General features: G+C 48.5%; 1 protein-coding gene across 1 annotated transcript in view; it reads right to left on the minus strand.

Annotated features, from left to right (window-relative positions):
- LOC135821289 (proto-oncogene tyrosine-protein kinase ROS-like) overlaps positions 1 to 23518 on the minus strand; it is a gene marked incomplete in the record, with an annotated part of 64000 nt that overhangs the window by 25336 nt on the left and 15146 nt on the right. Inside the window, 22 exon segments of the mRNA XM_065334342.1 lie at positions 469 to 807; positions 975 to 1163; positions 1480 to 1760; positions 2840 to 3075; positions 3374 to 3624; positions 6721 to 6790; positions 7292 to 7363; positions 8317 to 8468; positions 9284 to 9416; positions 10754 to 10968; positions 11476 to 11666; positions 12608 to 12640; positions 13347 to 13450; positions 14080 to 14209; positions 14647 to 14741; positions 16041 to 16291; positions 16750 to 16857; positions 18620 to 18901; positions 19109 to 19198; positions 19954 to 20079; positions 21263 to 21528; positions 22565 to 22680. Of these exon segments, the coding sequence (XP_065190414.1) occupies positions 469 to 807; positions 975 to 1163; positions 1480 to 1760; positions 2840 to 3075; positions 3374 to 3624; positions 6721 to 6790; positions 7292 to 7363; positions 8317 to 8468; positions 9284 to 9416; positions 10754 to 10968; positions 11476 to 11666; positions 12608 to 12640; positions 13347 to 13450; positions 14080 to 14209; positions 14647 to 14741; positions 16041 to 16291; positions 16750 to 16857; positions 18620 to 18901; positions 19109 to 19198; positions 19954 to 20079; positions 21263 to 21528; positions 22565 to 22680 (3730 nt within the window).

Genomic DNA, 23518 nt, shown 5'->3' on the forward strand with positions numbered 1-23518 from the left:
ACTGCGCATAGACTGGAGTACTGCATGTCTACAAATTTTCGGCCCATTCAAACTCCGGCCTCCCAGGGCTAAAACCCATTACGGCCGCATCAATTTTTCGGCCTGCACCGCTGCCAGCTGTGTACACTGTCACACTGAATCTTGCAAAACAAAATTGCAGCCCCAACAAATTTTCGGCCAAACATGGCTAGGCCGAAAATAGCCGAAAATAGATATGCGCTGAATATTTGTAGACTTACAGTACATGAAAATAAGGACTGTCTAGTCTACGAGGCTTTTATTGTCGGTACTTTCGGTGCGTCTGTTTCAAGCCTGAAATTTCAATACACCGAACAAACACTACCACACATAATCTAATAGGGAACTGCTTCGCTGTACAAATCTAAAATTTCTGTTCGCCTTACCCGGCCCGCGTGCCCTGTACCGAAAATATTGAGCATCTAAAGTATCTGAGATTAGAGCACTTACATCCTGTCAGGGTTGTGACGACAGCCGGTTGTGCACCTGTGTTGGCCGTGGTGCCCCAGCTGTTCTCATACGACACGACGGTGATGTTGTGCACGGTGAACGGGCTCAAGCCGGGGATGCGCACCGACGGACTGTCCGACAACACGGTGAACGTGGAGCCGTTCTCCGGCTGCACCCGAACGGCGACGCGACTGGGCGCCAGAGACGCGGTCAGCGCACGACACTCGCTGCTCAGCACGGGCGTGGGGGCGAGAATGTCGACGGTCGTCTGGGTTACGGCGAGCACGGTCGGCGGCATACGTGTCAGATCGCTGACCGGCGGTCTCAGGCAGGCCAAACCTGGAACGGGATTACGACAAACAGCAACGTACGTTATAATGGTAATTCATGCACCGCACCTTGCACCACACGACTATGCAGTTCCAACTGGCACATACAGTGGTATTAGTGTTCAAGCGGACACAATTACAAGTAAGAATTCAGTCCGATGTACCGTGGCCACTCACTTGGTACTGGTTGGAGCTGAGTGCCAAAGGCCACTATCGGTGAGTCTGGTGATCGGCTGGTGCTCATGAAGGCCGATGTAGAGGCCAGCTGATCGATTCTCTGGTAGTATATGGTGGAGGTGACTCCGGCCAGGGTCCAGTATAGCAGGGTGTTGTCACTGTACAGAGAGTCAATGCTTGCCGACATGGCTGCAGGGAGCAAGGTAGAACAAGACATTTAGGAGAGAGAGAGAGAGAGACTGTTTGTGTGTGTGTGTGTGTGTGTGTGGGTGTGTTTGTGCGTGCGTGCGTGTGTGTGGGCATGCGTGTGTGTGCGTGTGTGCAAGTGTGTGTGTGTGGGGGGGGGGGGGGGGGGTGTACGTGGGTGGGTGGACGCGCTCGTGCGCAAGTGTGTATTAGTGTGTATTAGTGTGTGTGTGTGTGTGTGTGTGTGTGTGTGTGTGCGTGCGTGTGTGTGTTTGTGTGCGCGTGTGTACAAGTGAATGTGACCCCAGCGCACACTCACCATGGCCGGGTTGGTAGAGAGCGCAGTTGCTCTGAGCCGTGGCGGCCGTCAGGTTGGGACAGCGGAACACAGTGACACCGGAACTGGACACAGCTATGTAGGTGCGATCCTCAACGGCGGAATAATGAATAGCCGTGACACCGGCAGACGTCAGAACACTCTGCACTGAAATCTGCCTACGCCGGCGTTTCGCACTGGCTGCAGTGGTTGGTGGTGACGTTGCTGATTGCTCGCCTACTGTCATCTGAACAATACTGTCACCGCTCAGGTAGAAAAGAGTTCTGCGGGTACGCGTGGATTTAGACAAGAATGTGCACGTACACACACGTGCATATGCACATACACACACATACGCACACATACGCACGCGCGCGCGCACACACACACACACACACACACACACACACACACACACACACACACACACGTATACATGCACATACACACGTGCACGCACGCAGGCACACACACAAACACACACAAACATAACTGTTACACAGACACACACACACACACACACACACACACACACACACACACATTTGTACTTGCTCACAGACAAAATTGATATTGTCAGTTCTTTTTCATCATAGTCTAGGAACTGTGGCATCATTCGGAAAGCTGACTGTATGCTAGGTCAAGTCCGATACTACGTACCTGATGCCCATGGGGGACATCTTATCAGAATCCCATAGTATGCACATTTACTCCCGCAGCTATGCAAAAGACGTTACTTCAGTAACGTCTGGCGCTAGCCAGGGTCCACACAGCTTTAATTCCGTGTTAGTGTGTTTGTGCCGTCGGCATGCCTGGCGCTATCCCGTACCTGTCCCGTGCCGTACCATCAAAGACAGCTGGCCACAATATTCAAATAGGGCTTCCAAATGCAAAATCATAACGGAAAGCAACTTGGAAGAATGAGTATGTATGCGAAGTGTATCGGGGGAATGCATGCAGGGCGATAGTGCGGGTTCGATTCCTAGGTTATGCCTTGAAAACAAATCGGAGAAATGAAAAATTTATAACATCTTTATGCTCTTTTTGCCTAGGTCATCAAGGTGGTAGACGGTGTCGTATTACTCTCGAATTCAAAGAAAAAGTTTCTAACAACATGCATGATGAGCTAGGCAAAAAAGCATAGCGTAGGGCCCTGAGCTTCCAAGCTCTCTCGTATGTTTATGATTTATTTTATTCCAAGCAATACATGGCTGAGGTAGCTAATGGCCACTTTGCGTGGCGATTGCAGAGTTTTTATAGCCAACCACGGCTGACAAGGAAAAGAGCAAGAAGTCAAAAAGAAAAGGAAAAGAACGTCGATTATGCCAGTTCAACTTGCACAGAGTGTCCTCGGCACACTTACCCGGACTTTGGTGAGTAGTTCAAAGAGTTCAGCACGCTGCCCGTCGTAGAAAAGAGAATGGTACCCTGCAGTGTAGATGCCTGACACACATCACCCACTGGCAGTCTGACTTGGTACACGGAGTAGTTGGTGCCACGCTGCTCTATGGTGTAGAGAACGCGGCCGATCCAGTCGAACGACAGACCGACCACGGCGCGGTTGTCAAACGCTGACGGCTCCGTGCGTAACGTGCAGACCTGACGCGCACACAGAGTGTGTTCAAATGTACACACGCGCGCGCACGCACACACACACACACACACACACATGCACACACATACACACATGCACACACACACATACATACACACCCACCCACACACACACATACACACAAAACATATCTATAAGGTTAAGGCAGTTGAACACAAACACGTACACAAAAATATAAGCACAATCATGCATGTAAGCACACAGAATACTAACTGCTGTAGATAGCAAGCTGTTTCGGCCATAAATGCCTCATCAGAGAAAGCAGCAGCAGCAACGACTCACCACTCCGTCACTGCTTTGGTATCGCAGCGCCCAAGTGCTCTGACCAATGGCCGCCACCCAGAACGTCTCGTTGGAGCGCGAGTCAAACTGTATGAAAGTCACCGAGTACTGTTCCGGGCTGGGACCGCCGATGATGTCAGGCGTGCGAACAACGGGCTGAGCACTCGCCTCCAGGCGGTCAACGTCGAACACCGTGATGCTGCCGGGCGCGCTACCCGAGGTGGTCAGGATCTCGGGGACAAACACCCCTCCTGCAGGTAGGGCAAAGAAAAAGCGCATCAAAGCCCGCGCTTGTGCCAGATTAGAGTCGCGCGGACCTGGCATGCCAAGACCCCTCCTGCAGAAAGACAATGGCACCCTCTAGGATCAAGGCACAGATGCAGCTCCTAAAGCGGCGGGACGCGAGTAGATCAGAGACCCACCACAAATTTCTATAATAATAATTATACCGCTTGCATGTCTTTGTCTCGATACATTTCCTCATATAATTTCCTTCATCTTTCTGCGAGAACCGGACCTATGGGCCGGTAAGAAGACAATCATGCCTGTGCAATCGGTGAAGTAAAATAGAAGTTAACCCTTTCACTGCCGCTGTCGACTGCAGTCGACAGCGCATTCATGCACTCCGAGTGCCAGTGTCGACTTGCGTCGACGAGTAAACATGCAGTCCCCAGTGCTGTTGTCGACTTCCGTCGACAGGCAGACCTCACCCAGTTCGTGCCTCTATTTTCGAATATTGGAGATGTTTAGCCATGGCAGACGGCCACTGGCCCCTGGAAGATGTCCATACCCATCCAAATACGCTTCCAGAAGTATGGGTTGCCATTTGAAAAAAATCGAACCAGCGTCGTTGAAAATGCGCATCCGATTTTTAGCCGAACGGCGAGGAAGAAATCGGTTCTCACGCACTTCCACCTCGCTGAGTCGGTGCGAGTATTTTCATCTTTCCCGTCAACTTTCATTGCAGGGAGCAAGGAATTTGGTTCAGACTTGATGCCTAGCTATTACCCAAGACTCCAGGCGGCTATCCGTTGCGATAGGCGGTTGGAGTCACGGGTAGAGACAACCAGACGATGGATTCCTCGCGGACGCATTCACTGCAAACTTGACGGAAACAGCGCTGGCGGCGGTCACTGGGTCCAGAACTAAAATTTTCTAAGAACTACCACGTTACAATGGCGACCAGCACGGTCAAGAGACACTACAGGTATGTCAGCTACAACATAATTATATTCTTTCTACAACGACACCGACCTCTGGCTCAATACCTGGCGATCTACTGCAAGCTGATGCGAAAGTGAATTACACTCGCGAACGCCGCGCTTGTCAACGGAACAGGGAAGCGCTTCACTCTCCGAAGTTGAAAAGTATTTGGACTGCTGCTAATTGGGAGAACAAACGACCACCATGGCGGCAGAACATTCCGCAGCCGTTCACCAACACGATCCGCTTCACCAAACGACATACGAACGTTTCGTTCTCCGAGTTCCGTTTCTGGTGGCAGCAACAAGAATTTTGTCCGCAACGACAGGACGAAAGTCTCTCGCAACTGAAGTCCTGTTGCCACGAAGATAGAGAAGATTCCGGAAGCCATCTCTTCTGCTTCCAGTGTTTTATCTCTCCTGTCCACTGGCATATCTTTCAATCCCAGCGACCAAAAAAAAAGGATCTGCTTCTCTCTCCAAAACAACAACTAACTAACTTTACTTCGCGAGTGTCCGGGCCGATCGTGTACATAGTGTATGTAGCGCATGCGGCGCACGGCGCACTTTCGCATGACATGACACGCATTTTTTGCACAGCGGCTGGCGCTAGATTGCGCAGCACGTTTGTACTTCGGATTTTGCGATTTTTTTTGACGGCAATGGCTTCCTTTATGAGTTGTCTACCTACGATGTATACTTTGGAAAGCGATATTCCGCACAGAAAGTACCAAAAAATCCAGGAAAAGTAGGCCTTTCGATTTTTCGAGCTGGAGGTAAAAAGTGCCTGGCAGGGAGGGGGTGTACAGATCAGCTGACAGCCTGGCAGGGAGCGCCTTGTCACCTTGAGTGGTCAGCTGGCAGTGAAAGGGTTAACAACGACAACAACGACAACAACAACAACAACAACAACAACAACAACAACAACAACAACAACAACAACAACAACAACAACAACAACAACATTGCGCCCAGCCTACGTGATTAACTCCCAATTAGTATTACCATCGCTACTGCCTCAGCAAGCAGCTAAACTTTGATCTCTCTGTATCTGATCCCCGTGCCTGTAATTATTTTTCTCTTATTGGCCACAGGCCATCGTGAGAATAAAAGAATTCAAACAACAACAACAACAACAACAACAACAACAACAACAACAACAACAACAACAACAACAACAACAACAACAACAACAACAACAACAACAACAACAACAACAACAACAACAACAACAACAACAACAACAACAACAACAACAACAACAACAACAACAACAACAACAACAACAACAACAACAACAACAACAACAACAACAACAACAACAACAACAACAACAACAACAACAACAACAACAACAACAACAACAACAACAACAACAACAACAACAACAACAACAACAACAACAACAACAACAACAACAACAACAACAACAACAACAACAACAACAACAACAACAACAACAACAAAGTGGTCAGAGACCGAGAATCCCATTTGCTGCATCCATGCTTCCCGCCAGTAGGAGCTGGAGCACAAGCCGCACCCAAATTCGTTGTCAGGAAATACAGATACCTACCCCGTTATCACCATTCATTTCACCATCCATTTCACCATCCATTTCACCATCCATTTCACCATCCATTTCACCATCCATTTCACCATCCATTTCACCATCCATTTCACCATCCATTTCACCATCCATTTCACCATCCATTTCACCATCCATTACATCATCCATTACATCATCCATTTCACCATCCATTTCACCATCCATTTCACCATCCATTTCACCATCCATTACATCATCCATTACATCATCCATTTCACCATCCATTTCACCATCCATTACATCATCCATTACATCATCCATTTCACCATCCATTACATCATCCATTTCACCATCCATTTCACCATCGTCGTATACTAGTAAGCCCACTACTAAGACCCTTCTCGGGGTGAACTACTCGTGTTTAAAGTGCGGATTATCCCCCGGAAAATATAGTCTGGCCCCGCCACCACTTCTCGCAAATATTCGGGAATATAGTTGACTTAAGATAAAAGTAAAGTATTCAAAATAAAAAAGAGGACCAAAAGCAATTTTAATCCTTGGCTCTTCATCCGAGTTTAATGTATTCAGCTCGCACATACCAAGGGCTTGTAATGTGACGGTGGCGGAAGACGAGAAGGGGCCTTGTCCTGCGGAGTTAACACCAAGTACCTTTACCACAATACATGGCGCATTCATATACACACAGGCAGACGCATCGCACATACACGCCCATACATACGCAAACATACACACACACACACACACACACACACACACACACACACACACACACATATCAACACCCATGCAAACACTCACAGAAGAAAATACACACGAACCATGCCAGTCCAAACCCATTGGTTGGAAAGAACAGTTTTTAACAACGTGCAAACTCCGTGCCAGTCATTCACATACTACTCCACACAGACTGAACACTCACTCAAACCATGAAATGGTCGCTCTGCTGCGAACGTCCCTTCTGATTCGACAACCGCTACGGCACGGCGCACCATCAGGGTTAACAGGAAAATGGCAAGAAGCCAAAATAAAATATTTTCGGATAAGCAAGGAAGCGCCGCAAGAGCGGTGTCCGGCTATGCAGGGGATTCTGCAGGACGACGCTGCTCAAGGCACACTGTATGTGACAGGGGTCTCGGCTAGTTTGCTCACCTCAAGAAGATACGTGCCACCTGCCGGCAGGGAGGAGAAAGTGTGTGACTGTATCCGAATGCCTGGAACCGTCTGAACAACAAAACAACAACAACAGACAATGCACCGGAACAAAAGATATGTAGATGCTTTTCTCCACCTACTTCCAGCCCCGTGATACAACTCCGTTGGACGGATTTTTTTGCAAGACGACTACGGAACACAACTAGAGACGAATAAAAAATAAATGAATAAAATAATAAAATAACGTACTACACCTGCAGTGCGCTGCAAAATTTCGGCATTTCAGGATTTTCGCCATTTCGGCAGCGATTATTTTCGTCACGGTGTAAGTACATGATTGTAGTAGCGGTAGATGATCAAAGCCGATGTGAAACATTTCATCAGTTTCAATTTCGACGTTTTGGGTCGGTGCCGAATACTGTCGAAAAGCTGGGGAGGCACTTCACCTCCCCGACTGATCCTTTGAATTTGAGGTTCTCCCAATCCTTTTCGGAATGAAATACTGTAAAAGCCATGGCATATATATAACGAAGTGCTAATTCTAACGAGTTAACGAGAAGAAATCTTGAAGTTGGTTGCTCCAACGAGGAGCACACGCTTCTTGCCGAACTTGACACTTGACTGACTCACGACTGCCATCTGGAGCACACGAGATGGCAGTCGTGAGTCAGTCAAGTGTCAAGTTCGGCAAGAAGCGTGTGCTCCTCGTTGGAGCAACCAACTTCATGACTATTGCCGCCGAAGTCGCAACTTCTAAGTGAGAAGAAATCTGTCGTTAAAATAGAAAATTAATGGTTTTACAGAAATCGATACATAATACTGTTCTACTGAGCGTTGAAAAAGCGTGAGAATCGCTACCTCTTGGTACACGTAAACCAGTCAATTTTGGGAAATCGTTATAAGGGAAACCGTGATAATTATATGCGCCTCGTTAGAACAATGCCTTTTACAGTAGACGCCGAAATTTCAAATATTTGCAGTATGCGAATGCAGGCTAGAGCCATAGGAATGACATCACTAACCTGACCGGAGGGTCCACTCAAGCGGACAGTGTAGGATGTGATGTTGCCGTTCTGCTGGTCGAGGGCGATGGCGTTCCAGCGGAACTCTATGTCGCACTGCGTGTCTCCACAGCTGTAGAACACCCTGGTGTCCAGTGGAGCCCCCACCGGTGCTGCACGTACACACACGCATGTGTGAACACACACACACACACGCATGCGCGCATGTGGAAACACGCACGCATACACACACACACACACACACATACACACACACATTCACACACATTCACGCACGCACGCACGCACGCACGCACGCACGCACGCACGCACGCACGCACACACACACACACACACACACATACACACACACATTTGTTCGGTGTACTACTTTTATACAACAATGACATCACTGCAAAACGGTGGTGTACAACAATGACATCACTGCAAAACGGTGGTGTACAACAATGACATCACTGCAAAACGGTGGTGTACAACAATGACATCACTGCAAAACGGTGGTGTACAACAATGACATCACTGCAAAACGGTGGTGTACAACATTTACATCACTTCAAAACGGTGGTGTATCACGATGGCATCTGTACAACAATAGCATCATTGCAAAACGGTTGTGTCCAATGATGACATCATTGCAAAACGGTTGTGTCCAATGATGACATCATTGCAAAACGGTCGTGTCCAATGATGACATCATTGTAAAACGGTTGTCCAATAATGACATCATTGTAAAACGGTGGTGTACAATCATGACATCATTGCAAAACGGCTGTGTACAATAATGACATCATTGTAAAACGGTGGTGTACAATCATGACATCATTGCAAAACGGTTGTGTACAATAATGACATCATTGCAAAGCGGTTGTGTACAATAATGACATCATTGTAAAACGGTGGTGTGCAACAATGACATCGTTGCAAAATAGTTACGGAACACGCTACAGTATTTGCCCCAAGCTCTCACCTGCATCTGCTGAAAAGAACTCGTCAGCAACGATGGCCGATGGCAGATACGTGGAGAAAGCTTGAAGGCTGACTACTTCCAGGCGTGTGGCTGGTAATAAGCCATCCACTGTGATGCTACTTACATCAGTTAGCTACACACCGGGGAGGAATAGAACAGAGTAGAAGGTGTCTAGAAGGTGTCTATCACTCAGCAGGGGCGTCGGAAGATATTCAACATTGGTGCGGCCGCATGAGTAGGTGGGGGTCCGGGTCCCCCCCCCCCCCCACCAAATTTTCAAATAACCCATACAGTAAACTTCGCTGATAAGGATTGCGGATATAACGACAATTCGCGAATAACGACCGAATTTCCATGCCCAGAGCATAGTCCCAGCCATCTGTAATACCGAAGTCTCATTATATGTCATATAATGAGACTTCGGGTATAAGGACACTTCGAGAATAAGGACAATTTTCTGATGCCCCGCCGAGTGTCGTCACAAGCGAAGCTGACTGTATTTCTTTGCTTCAAAAGTCCCAAGATGAAATTGTTGATGCGGCTTTGGCCGGACCTGGCGCACCGGTTCTGACCCCCTGCTCAGTCCTTCTTACTCTTATCCTACTTCATCTTATGTTTTCCCGCAATCAGATTTTAAGTCATTTCAGTGGGACATAGTTTAGCTACGGTGCTGGCAACTGAAATCCGACCCCCGAGCGGTGCGTTCACATTCTAGCGGCCTCTATTTCGTAGTTTTACAATCCCGTGTTGGGTCTTTGTGATGTGAGCGCGCCGCTTAGGGGTCGCATTTCAGTTGCCAGCACTGGACATTCTGCCTTCCAGACATCTGAGCACTCGGAGACTGAGTGAGAACACCGCTTTGTTCATCATCCGGTAGAGGGGGGGGGGGGGGGGGCGGCGCCAGTTCAAGTAGATCAATGCAATGCTTTCAGTCATAAGAGATTCCAACTGAACTCTCTCTCTCTCTCTCTCCTTTATATATGCCCTGTGCTCTGTTCATTGAGCACTTTTCCGGCAGTTTGCGAAACCTTCTTTGCAATCCCAGTAATGCGATGTGCACAATGAACATGTGACAACATCCGTTAGTATTAGTTACTCTGGCTAAACGGTCCTTTTCTAAGGCACTCTCATAGAATGGGCTTGTAGTTTATGCGCTCTTTTTTTACCTGATGGGTTCTGATTCTTCTGGGATAATCACTATGACAAAATACAAATACGAAACAGCGAGGACAGCACAGTACGAATATCTTAGCATAAGTACACCTCAGAAGTAGCGACGAACTCGGCCATTTGAAAATAATTGGAACTGTCCACCTCTCCACACCGCGCTTTCGGGCGACATTCCCAACACATTCGCACGAACAAATTTCCTCTCTATGGAGTTTGGTGTTGTGAATGTGTGCCAAGAGTGCAGTGTGGAGAGGTGCACAGTTCAAACTAGATATACATACACCCGTTACAGTAACTGACCGTCACGGGGCACAGCAGTTCGGCGAGCACGGGAAACCCAGTACCGTGCGCCGTGGTGCGATAGACCAGATTGTACGTGATGGGCGAGCCGTCGCAGAGCGGAGTCGACGCGTCCCACTGCAGCACCAGCCTGCTGGAGTTGCTCATGGCCATGTTCACGGCCAGGTTGGACGGAGTGCTTGGCCTGGCATCCGCGGGCAGGTCGACGAAACAAGCTACGAGAAAAGCACGACGCGGTATGCACACAACACATCGGTGATAAGCGCAAAGAGAACTCGGTTATTGCATGGATACGTTCACTGAGGTCATCAAAGAGGAAAGGGTAGGTAGACGAAACAAGCTCTTGGAAAACACAACGCGGTGTGCACACAACACATCGATGAAACACACGAAGAGAAATCAGCCATTGCATGCACACGCTCACAGTAGATAAACGGGTGAGCAACAAACAGCTTTTGGCCTGTTTATCAATAGTGGTGGATGTGGAATTTCTTTATTGACATGCTCACTTTTAGAGCATCAGCTATGAGGGAAACACGACAGTATGTACACAACACATCACGACGCTCGTGCTAAAGGGGTTAAACCATGTTATACTGTACTAGTAGTCGAGTGTGACATACAATGTGTGAAATACATCATAGGTGCAGCACACCGGCGCAGTGCACACTGATCTATTGGGTAGTTTGACAGCTTCACGCAATGCCTGATCTCCCACTCACCGTTGAACGGCTGAAGGTTCTCGGCGATGACCCTGACGTCCGACAGGAGAGCACCATTGGCGGCACGGAACGAAGCAAAGTACGGTGGCACGACGTTGGAGAGCTGCGTGTCGACAACGGACACACTGCCCGCCGCATCCGGCGTGCGGTAGTAGACCTTGCTGTCGAACGGCGAGATCGGTGCGATGGGTCTGCGGTTACACCGAACAACAGAATGGCACCAATGCGTGAAGCATGGCTGCAGTGTTTTTTTGCGGGGCAACTTGTCCCATATTTGGCAGGTACAGCCAGGTCTAGTGCATGTGTGAGTATAACCAACTCTGGGATGGGGTCGTGGGACGGCGTGATCCGCAGTGTGCGTCATTTTCGTGCCGGACTTGCGTCATTCCGTCAACGCAGTCCACCACAGAAACACTTCCCCTAACTACTCGTGACGTCACACTATGACGTGCAACACGGATTTCGCCGTCCCACATCTGATCAGTGAAGTTGCGCACTCTGCATAGGGATTATAGACTCTTCGTATGACTGTACAGAGTTCATTAGCTTTTACGCAGAGCTAGCTGGCATCACAGTGTGTACGGCTGAAGTGGACTTGCTCCGCAAAACCTAACGGCGGGAAGATTATGCGTAGCTCTCATTGCACATCACGGCCACTTCTGTTCAGGACTAGTGCCCACCATTCTATGATTTCAAGTCTTCCCTTTCTAATCTTGGTCTTTTTCCCACATTAATTTTATCCTATTCCCATAACTGATTTTGTTTTCGTATCTCACACTCTTTGCTCACCTGGTAACTCTCTGAAACAATGAAACATACAGCAAGCAGTACATTCCTCCAGCATAAACTTTGGCTGTGTTGGGTGTCCATTGCACAATGCTCCAATACTGAATGGAGCAAATTCTTCGGGGGACTTTGTAATATTCTTACCGGCTTGTGTGTATAATCTGGGGGCAGGGTGAATGTACACATCGGCTTGTGTGTATAATTGGGGGGGGGGGGGCAGGGTGAATGTACACATCGGCTTGTGTCTAATCGGGGGGGGGGGGGGGGGGGGGGGCAGGGTGAATGTACACCGCACTCTCTGTATCATACTACAGTTTAGTCCCCCCGGGGTGATAATATCACTTACAAAGAACTGGAGAACACGGTAACGAGGCTGACTCTGCAACACACACAAGAACAACAAACAAGAAAGAAAGCAGCGACTTTAAGAAAGCTAGATACCAAGCAACAGCACTGTCAAGCTCTGCCTAGACATCCATGGATAGCAGCCTTGATCGTTTCCCACAACCTGTAGACGTTATGCGAATGACGTCATAGGGGGGGGGGGGGGGGGAGTTACCATGCGCAAATGATGTCACTACGGTGAGTCAGCAGATGCAGTGATGGGCGCTGAGTGTGGAAAGGCACACGGAGATACTTTCTTTGGAGATTCGAACGGCAAATCTGTATTGAGTGCGAAGCCAGAAGACCAATGCTAGTTTCGTGCAGCAAACCAGCAAAAGTGCATCACCCTGACTCGATACAAAGACTTTTTCACTGCAAACAAAACATAACCTGTATTGCCCATCAAGCACAGTGGCACTGTGGCAGGGTCTTGCACTCGCTCTATGGAGATCATGAATGACGGATGAATCCTACTGGACAGCGCAGCGCGAGAGCCATAAGAGTAGCCAGTAACGACATCATGTTGTCATCATCATGGCATCATTATGTCATCATTACGTCATCACGATGTCATCATGATGTCATAATTTGGATGTGTATTATATAAGGAGTGGCATTACAACCACTGGCTTGCCTCTCAACATTAAGCATAATGATGTCCTTTGAATACCGATCCTACAGCAGCCTAGACTACTACTTACAAGTGTCCAATGAGAGGCATGGGTGTGCCATACTTGAGAACGGTCTGCGTCCCAATCTCCAGCGTGTAGTAGAGACGGTCGGTGGTGACGTCATACTGAACAGCCTGCACAGTATACAGTGCACAGTGCACAGAGGATCAAACCAGTTCACACAAGGACATACAGTCACATTAGAGTGTGAAAAAGACTCTCATACGGGCGGTCACAGAACACGATATGACAGGCCTGGCACAACAACTAGCAAAAAAGCAAAAATGGACTCGGATGGATAGCCCAGGATAAATTTATAGAAAAGAAAAAGGACCAAGGAACTACAAGTTACGCTATAATGTCCACTAACACCACCAGTTACTAAACAATCAGCTCATGCGATAACATTGGACAAAACAAAACTATTATTTTTAAAGAAAAAGAAAATGAAACTTGACAATCTGTGCACAATGATAACTCCACTCTTGATAGTCTCTGCTAGATCTGTCTGTATCCGTTACCCGTTTTAGCTAGTTGCCAACAAGCCGGGCTTCGGAAACGGACAGAGAGTTGTCTGTGCACTTGATGCTCATGCAAACACTTATGGACACCTATGGGGGCACCGTGAATTGGGCCACACACACACACACACACACGCACACACACACACACACACACACACACACACACACACACACACACACACACACACACACACACACACACACACACACACACACCACTCAAGCAATGTCTCACGTACCTTCAACGTTTCACCAGGGATCAGCGCATTGGGTCTGGGCACCAATATGGCCACATCCCGCGAAGACTGGCAGTAGTTGGTGTTCATTCGTCCCACGTGAAATGTGTTTGGACTGACCCAGTAGATATGACTGGAGGCAGAGCGGATACATACAATGCACAGATAGACAGTTGACTAAGACCATCAGGCTCTGGATACTGCTCTATGTCCAGGGCACAGAGCCAGTAATACGCAACCATCATTCAGCCCAGTGTCTGGAGATATGTGGATTTGTAGAAAGAAAAAAAAGAAAAAAATCATTTTGTGTCGCGGAAGGTCGAATGCGGCACTTGGCCTCCAGGCGTGGACAAAAGGAGATGCTGATAACAGTGAATGCCTCGGAAAGTACAGTATGCCCCATCCCCCCCCTCTCCCCCCTCCCCCTCCCCCTCCCCCTCCCCTCCCCCTCCCCCTCCACCCCCCTCCCCTCCCCCTCCCCTCCACCCCTCCCCCCCCCCCCCACTCTCACACGCACACACACATGCACACATTGCGCATTGGACTCGGTAGAAGCAAAGAAACACTCACCCATTGCTCACGTCCAGCGTCAGATCAACCACAGTGCCAGCCGCAGCCATGAAGCGTACACTAGTTGACGGTGTGTTGTAATGCGCGTAGTAGATCTACACAAGAATGCATAAGTACAACAGCCAGATACTGTAAATAATGTTATGCCAAAATATGAAAGTTTCACTTTTCAGCGCTGCAAAATTTAGGCATTTCACGATTTTCGACATTTCGGCACAGGATAATACTAGCACACGTCCAAAGGCGATGTGAACGAATTCATCAGCGTTTCAATTTCGGCAATTTGGATCGGTGCCGAATATAGACGGACTAAAATAGTTGTAGTCTCTTAGTAGTTGTTTTCAGTCATTCTCTGTAGTATTTTGAAAAGCAGGGAACGGAAACGTTCAATACTTCTGAGACATGTCCTAATTGGCTTGTGGTGCACTCTTAACTGGTTAGTAACTTCTTATAAAACAGAGAGGTTCCAGGCTGTCCAAGAGTGCTCAATACTGAGAGCTGTTTTCTGATGATCGCTTTGTGCGTGAAACTCGGAGTTGAAACACTAAGTCTTTCTCTGTCCCCTTATCTGGTTAGATACTTCTTACGTAGATGCATGCGTAGACAAGACTTTCTAAATACTGTATTGCTTTTCTGCATCTGTCCTAGTCAAGTGGTTCGAGTCCCGGTGGTGTGACCGACGATTCTTTTCTTTCTTTCCCATCTGGCTTGCGAGCGTTGAGTTTCGGAGAGAAAAGAGCAGTACGTGGCATGTGGCCTCTAATTTCCCAAGACCTCTGTCCTAGTGTCAAATAAAATAGCTGCCGAAATCTTATACATTTACAGTCAATAGGCAAAACAGGCACACAATCATGTGAACAGGAAAACATGTTCGTTTGTAATCACTGGCACCGTACGAGCAGGCAGGGCGTCATTGAGACGTTCCATTTCATTCAATTTGGCATAGCGAGGATGGGCTTAATTTTTTTTTTTTTTTACTATGTTCACATACCCAGCTCGACAATAATAATGAAAGACAATGGTACTGAGACTAGGACGAACGTGGCAACTACTGAGCAGGGGCTGCACCGAGACGCTTGCCGACATGGCACGCACTTGACCGTGCGAAGAGAGACATAATGCACAAACATACAGCTGAGGTGGAGGCATGCCAGCACTCTGCCAGACATACAGGAAACAAACCAAGAGCTGACTACCGTGAAACCTGTCTAAGACAACCGCCGCTCAAGGGACCTTCAAAATGTGGTCTCTATTACCAGGTGGTCTCCTTATCCAGGGTCAATTGACTGGAAATAGCATCCCTTGGTCCTGGTTTCAGTGGTCTTATAGGACAGGTGGTCGCCTTATCCGAGTGGTCGCCTTGACAGGTTTTACTGTACATATCAATGTCTTACATCAGCTCCCAAAGTCCAGAAGATGCGCTTGCCTAGGTAGTCGACCGCCATGCGTACAGTGTTCACCGCACCCACGGCGGGAAATCCCACCACTTGCTCCGACGTCTCCATCACTGACGTCGGCAGCTCCGAGCCCGGTGGAGGGTTGGAGAAGAAGGACACAAGGGAGTTCGCCTGGCGTGTGAATGTCACCAACGACGAGGCGTCCTGGGCGTAGATCAGCGAACCGTTTTCGATGTCAAAGCCGACAGCTGTTTACCACGCACACGCACGCACGCACACCCATGTACATGCACACGCACACGAACACACACGCACACACGCACACACACACGCACACACACACACATACACACACGCGCACACACACACACACACGCACACACACACAAGTATGGTAAGAACAAAAAAGCAGGACATTATTTTAGTGACTTAACAACCATATTCAAAAGACCAAACTCAGTCATTTCATATTGTTCTGCTGGCCCAAATAGATATTTAAATTTGGCTGAATTTCTAGTTCTGAGTTGATCACAACGGTCACTTTTCTGTTTTCTGTGACAACTGCAAGTCAGTCGAGGTTCAACTGATGTTGTCGGACTTGGGCAGGTACACGTCCCCCCCCCCCCTGCACTTCAATACTCGTTGTTGGGGCAAAGAGGACCAGCCGGTCCGGTTCGGCACTCCACATGACTGCCACACGGCTTACCTGCAGGGGGTATCATTAGCGATGCAAGCTGCAGTCTTGGCAAGCCGCTCACTCCGCTGTACTGAATGGTGTAGCCCTGGGGATCAGTGACGATGATGGCCGACTCGGCTGTAGTACATACACAGAGACATACAGAACAAAAGAAAATCAAGGATTGTTTGCTGCTACTTCAAGTTTCATCCAGAAAGTGGTGGACATCACGCAACTGCATTGTAAATAAAAAGCGGGTTTGTCAACTGACAACCGCTCTCTTTAGTTGCTATTCACTCTTTAGTCAAAGTTTCATGCTCTCGCAATCATCAGGCAACATGAGGATAGGGTGCTGACCATGCCGGCATATATGCCAGCACTGGGTGGGTCTTGTAGCTGTCGAGCACCGTCAGCACACTGGGTACATCCTCCGGTGTACAGAGAGATATACACACGGGGAAGAAGAGAGGAAACGAACAAAGGAGAACGGGTGAGCGAGTGGGTGAGTGAGTCAGGGTCGGCGCCACTGGTACGGCGGCGGGGGGGGGGGGGGGGGGGCGGCGGCGGCCATGGCTGTCGTCGCATGCAACGGAGATCAAGGGGAGCACACTGCGAGATGCAGGGCAGCCAGAAATGGATGTGTGCATAGTACAAAGGGGAGCCGTTTGGTGCCAAAGGGGGCACAGAAATGATCACGACTGATGTTCAAGACAATGGCTGTATCAGTAGTTACCCATTCCAGCATTCATGGAATGTCCAGCAGCGAAAATATGTACAATAAAACCTGTAACTAAAGACTACCGTGACTAGCGATCAGCCTGGTACCACTACAGACCACTTCGCCATGCACGGACGGTCTCACATTCATTATGGTTGTGCGGTGAAAACCTCTAACTAAAGACCACCTGCCACGGAAGACCGTTTTCCGGCCCCAAGGGGTGGTTGTTAGTTACAGGGGGGTCTGTACGTGCAAGTGCTAATAGCTACATTGTGTACTGTAAAAGCAGAATTTTTCGGTGGTGCAATATTTTTCAGTATTCTCCAAAATCGGTGGTCCGGTGGAGGGAAATTTTCGGTAAACCTGTTTTCCAGGTAAGTGTCCTAGTACAGTACCGACATTTTCGGTGGTGTTTTATTTTCGGTAAAAATTTCGGCACCAAATCTACCGAAAATAGAACACCGAAAAATTCTGCTTTTACAGTACTCGTACACGCCCTAAACTGTCACTCCTGCCCAGTGAGGACAACGGTGCTGTCCATTATGTCCCCGTGACGCCGAGACCTCAGGTCGGCCGAGGGCAAAAAAGCCTCACCATCACTATGCTCCCACTATGCAATTTTTTTGTCTTTGCCTGCGAGCTGTGATTATTGTAAAAAAAAAGAAAAGAAAAAATGTCGGCTGCTAGCAGAATATGTTGTTGAAACAAACAGATACGATGTAGTACAGAGCTAGAGATTCATCATCTCATGATATTGAAATTGGACACAGGGTAATGATCAGTCATGCGGCCAACCGGGCCGTACCACCTTTCAGCAGCTGGCTCCCGGCCTGTGAGGGGGTGAGTGAGCATGTGCGTGTGATTGAGTGAGAGGATGAGTGAGCGAGGCAGTTTCAACGATTGAGGGAAGCCGACGGAGGGAGTGACAGAGGAAGTGAACGACTTAGTTAGGGAGCATACCATACCCCCCCCCCCACACACACGCACGCACGCGCGCACGCACGCACGCACGCACACACACACGGACACGTGCACACAGACACACACACACACACACACACATACACACAAACACACAAACACACACAGACACACTCCACACCACCCCATTGCAGATCATGCCGGCAAGCACACACACACACACACACACACACACACACACACACACACACACACACGTACCATTGCTCACAGCCAGCGTGAACACCTCCACCGCTTGACTGCCGCTGCCATAGCGACCATCAACGCCGCTTGCACAGGGGTCGGAGTTTGCAAACAGTACGTTATCATACGGATACACCTGGAATCGGTACCGTGTGGCCGGCTCCAGTGTGGCGTTCAGTGCTACGTCGACGGAGGGCATGACGGCGTCGAACACAACAGTGCGGCACAGGGACGGAGCGCTCTGGCTGGTGACGGGCGTGATGTCAACACGATACGACCAGACGGCAAACGCACCCGTGCCTGGGAAGATATAAATGTGAGCACCACCGCACGTGCGCGCGCGCGCACACACACACACGTACACACACACACACACATACACACGTACACACACACACAATACATAGACTGCGATTCAACACATTGTCTTGAAAAACAGTTCCATCGTGAACATTGCTCTTTGAGCAAGGCACCCAGTCCAAGACCCACCCCAGAGATGTGGCTTACCAACTGTGGCTATAGATGGTGGTAGCCATGTTATACGGGCTGCTGTTGCTGATACCAACACTTGCAAGTTCTGTATGGGATTCGAGGAAACTACACACATACACGCACATGCATACACACATGCGCATACACACATACGTGTGTGCACACACACACACACGCGCGCACACACACACCCACACAAACACACACACACACACACACACACACACACACCACCACCACCACCACCACCACCACCACCACCAACACCACCACACATACACATTTACACGTGCGAGCAAGCACGCACGCACGCACACACACATACAGCCATATAAGCGTAGTCAGATTGGCGGCACACATACAGATAGTTAGGAGGACATGCACACAGACAAACGGAAAGAGGGACAGACAGTTGGACAGACGGATGGACAGACTGACAGACAGACAGGCTGACAAAAAGTGAGCATGGATACTCTGGTATTGTGATCAGCGCATAAACACATGAGCTGATCATATTCCTCACTTTCATGGCACACGTTGACTGAAAATATTCCCTTTCACTCCTTTAGATCTCTCCACCAAAATTTCCATTTTCACAAACACATGTATTATCACCCTTCAGATTTGCGGGATATACATCTATTTGCCTTTGGAAAATCAATCAAATGACGTGAAAATGAAATGAAAAATGACATGTAACGACTGAATTCTACTTGTAATGGTACAAAAGGCCTCGTCAAACAAAAATGGCTTCTGTGCTTCGTATGGTAGAAAAAAAGATGTGTGTGTGTGTGTGTGTCCGTGTGTGTGTGTGTATGTGTGTGTATGTGTGCGTGTGTGCGTGCGTGTGCTGCACATACTTGGTCTCGGCTGAAGCCCGGAGCGGATCAGTCTCAACTGAGTGGAGCGGCCGTTGACCGGAATGGTACTGTCGCCAATGGAGTTGCCGAATATATCACCTCTTGTGGACGCGTCGTCGTCAGTTGCTGCACAACACCAAATACAGGGTTTGAACAGCGGTCAAGCTTGCATAAACTAGAATAGTGTTATTGTCAGCAAAGCATCGACACCTACAATCAATAATTTAGCAATACACTCGTACAATTCACTACTTAAAAATAAAAATAAATTTCACGGTTCGCGTGAGACTCGGCTGGAAGCCGAGTTTTCCGCATCCGCCGTGGGAACGCCACCACCCTCTAGGATCAAAGGCGCAGATGCAGCGCCTAAACGGTGGGAGGTGAGTAGACCAGACCCACCACCAAGTGGTAAAAGACCGAAATCCCATTAGCTGCATCCATGTTACCCTCAACTCACTACATGAGGGAATGGAAAAGAGAACAGTCTGATAACAAGAAAGGACAAAATGTTACGAGTTATGACTAACTGTCCACCAACGTAACCAGATGAGACGCAGTCAGCCAGTGCGACAAAGTGGCACAAAACTGACATGGAGTACTGAGACGTTCAACGACCTGACACCTAGCTCCAATACTTCTCCGAGGCGCAAACCAACAACCTTCCAGCTTGGAATGCTCAGGTTCGGAAAGGCTCGTTTTATCCATCATCATCATCATCATCAGCAGCAGCAGCAGCAGCAGTACCACCACACACCACCACAACAACCATCCACTACCCATCCTTCTCCACAATCACCATCATCACCACCATCATCACCATCATCATCTCTTATCATCCATATCATCAGCAGCAGCAGCAGCAACAGCAGCAGTACCACCACACACCCCACAACAACCATCCACTACCCATCCTTCTCCACAATCACCATAACCCTCATCACCCTCATCCTTCATCCACATCATCATAAGCAGTAGCAGCAGAAGCAGCAGCAGCAGCAGCAGCAGCAGCAGCAGCAGCAGCAGCAGCAGAAGCAGCAGCAGCAGCAGCAGCAGCAGCAGCAGAAGCAGCAGCAGCAGCAGCAGCAGCAGAACCAGCACCACCACACACCACGACAACGACCATCCACTACCCATCCTTCTCCACAATCACCATCACCATCACCAGAATCACCATTATCACAACCATTATCATCCTTATCGTCCATGGCATCATCATAAGCATCAGCACTGGCGGTAGAAATAATTCTCTTTGCCATCAGATTGCCACTCCGACTGGAAGTACTAATTTCACACACAGCAAAGTACTCACAGTGCAACCACGTCACAAAGTTGTTGTACGCAGCAAACTCGCGCGAGTTGTTGATGCCGGACACGAGCGCGTTCTGCGTGACCACTCCGGTCAGGAGAGAGTAGAGAAAGATGCTACGATTGGTTTGGAACAGTAAGGTCTGCTCCTCGAGAAACATCTGGAACGTGGGGATTTGATAACCATTCAGAATCGGGATTGCGCTGGCAGGGTTGCCAATGTCAACGCGCATCATCTGCCCCGTCACGTTCAGCGTGAAGTATAGGTACCTAGGTATGCCGTGTGTCCGCATGTACACACACACACGAGCATGCACGCGTGCATGAATGCATGCACACGCACACACACATGCACACGCACGCACACGTGCACACACACACACAAACACACACACACATACACACACACGCATACGCACACGCGCACGCACACGCGCACACACACACAGAATACACGCACGTTATCATCATAATCGATTCGCACACGCACCTCTGAAATTGCACTCAGGCCGGAGTTTTCCATGTACTTAAAGCGACAGCAATACACACGTATTCTATAGACAGCATACCAAACTTCTGCTGCCAATTTCTCAGTATCATTGCTCCTTTTGTTATCATCATGTTAACGCAAACTTAGTCTGTCATGAAAGCGTTGTTCCTAACCCATTCAGCGCCGAAGACGTATACATACATCCTTGAAAATGACGTCCAGGCGTGGAGGACGCATATTATCTATAGGTCTTTCTTCAGTGCGGACCCGTTGACTCGTAGATTGCTCCGCGATCGGTTCCAATGTCCCTCAGCGCCTGGGGAGTCCCCAGAGTGAGAGAGTCGAGTTAGTCACCAGCTAAAAAAAACCTACTACAAAGTTTTTACTTTGTGCGCAGTCGTTACTAGCCAAGTTGACTGTGCATGAGTTTCAGATTCCAGTGATTGGCATCTACATATATTTGTAAAATCTTAAATCAATGAAATAGAAGAGAAAAGGACCAAGGAACTACAAGTAATTACGCTATAATGTGCACTAACACCACCAGTTACTCAACGATCAGCTCGCGCGATAACATTGCACGACACTGACCGACGGTACTGACACGTTCTACAACTAACTGGCTACCAGCTCTAGCACATGGATGCAGTCTTGCATGTTTAGTAACTGGTGGTTTTAGTTGACATTATAGCGTAACTTGTAGTTCCTTGATACTTTTTCTTTTCTAGAACTTTACCCTTGGCTCTCCATCCGAGTCCGATGAAATAGAATAAAATAAAATGAAATGAAATGAAACACTGCGGCACGCTGACTCACCCATCCATGGGATCCAAACCCATATCGGTGACCTCCGTCGTCAGGCCATCGACAAACAATGCCGGCATAGTCATGTTGAAGTCAGCCAGCATGTCCACAGCCGTTGCCACCGTTATCTGTGTTCAACAACGCCGCCAAAGCAAACAAACAGACCGGGCCAAAAAACAAAACCACAAAATCAAACGCCAATGATATGGGCGAGGGACGACACAGTAGCTCACTGGTTTGGCTGGATCAGTGGCAAAAAGCAAGAGTCACTTCCTCAATGCATAATAAAATAAATACATTTAATTTCACGGTTCGCGTGAGACTCGGCTGGGAGCCGAGTTTTCCGCGTCCGCCGTGGGAACGCCACCACCCTCTAGGATCAAATGCATAATGGTGGAAGTCAATCGCTTCTTGGCAGGAAGTTTACCCCTGCACATCCTCCCTGAAATGTATGAGAGTGTGACTGATAGAAATAGAGAGAGAAAAAACCCGTGCTAGTTGGCATTCAGTGGCAAACAATGTGCTTTTGATGACACCGTTTTGCCACCTAATGCAGGGTATCTCATAAAAATGATGACGTCATCGTGTGTCAGTAAATTATTAGAAACACGATGACATCATCATCAGATGATGATGATGTCACCTCCCAGCCTGAGCCTGTACAGTGCACAGTACACACCTCCTCGCTGAACTACACCGAGCTAAGAGTATCTCCACCTTGTTCTTACCGTACTTCCACATATATAAGCGCATGGGCTTATACGTGAAAATTTGCTACAAAAAAGATTTTTGCTGTGTGAACATGTTCGTGTAGAAGCCCATGCGCTTATACGTGCAATACAGGTTGGTCTGTGTCCTAAACAATGGTGTTATCACAATGCTTAGCAGTATATTCACCTTCCGAGTGTTTCACCAATTGTGTTCAATTATAAGCACATGAGCTTATAATTGGGGGGGGGCGCTTAG

Source organism: Sycon ciliatum, chromosome 7 (genome assembly GCF_964019385.1).
Source record: "Sycon ciliatum chromosome 7, ocSycCili1.1, whole genome shotgun sequence".
NCBI lineage: Eukaryota > Metazoa > Porifera > Calcarea > Leucosolenida > Sycettidae > Sycon > Sycon ciliatum.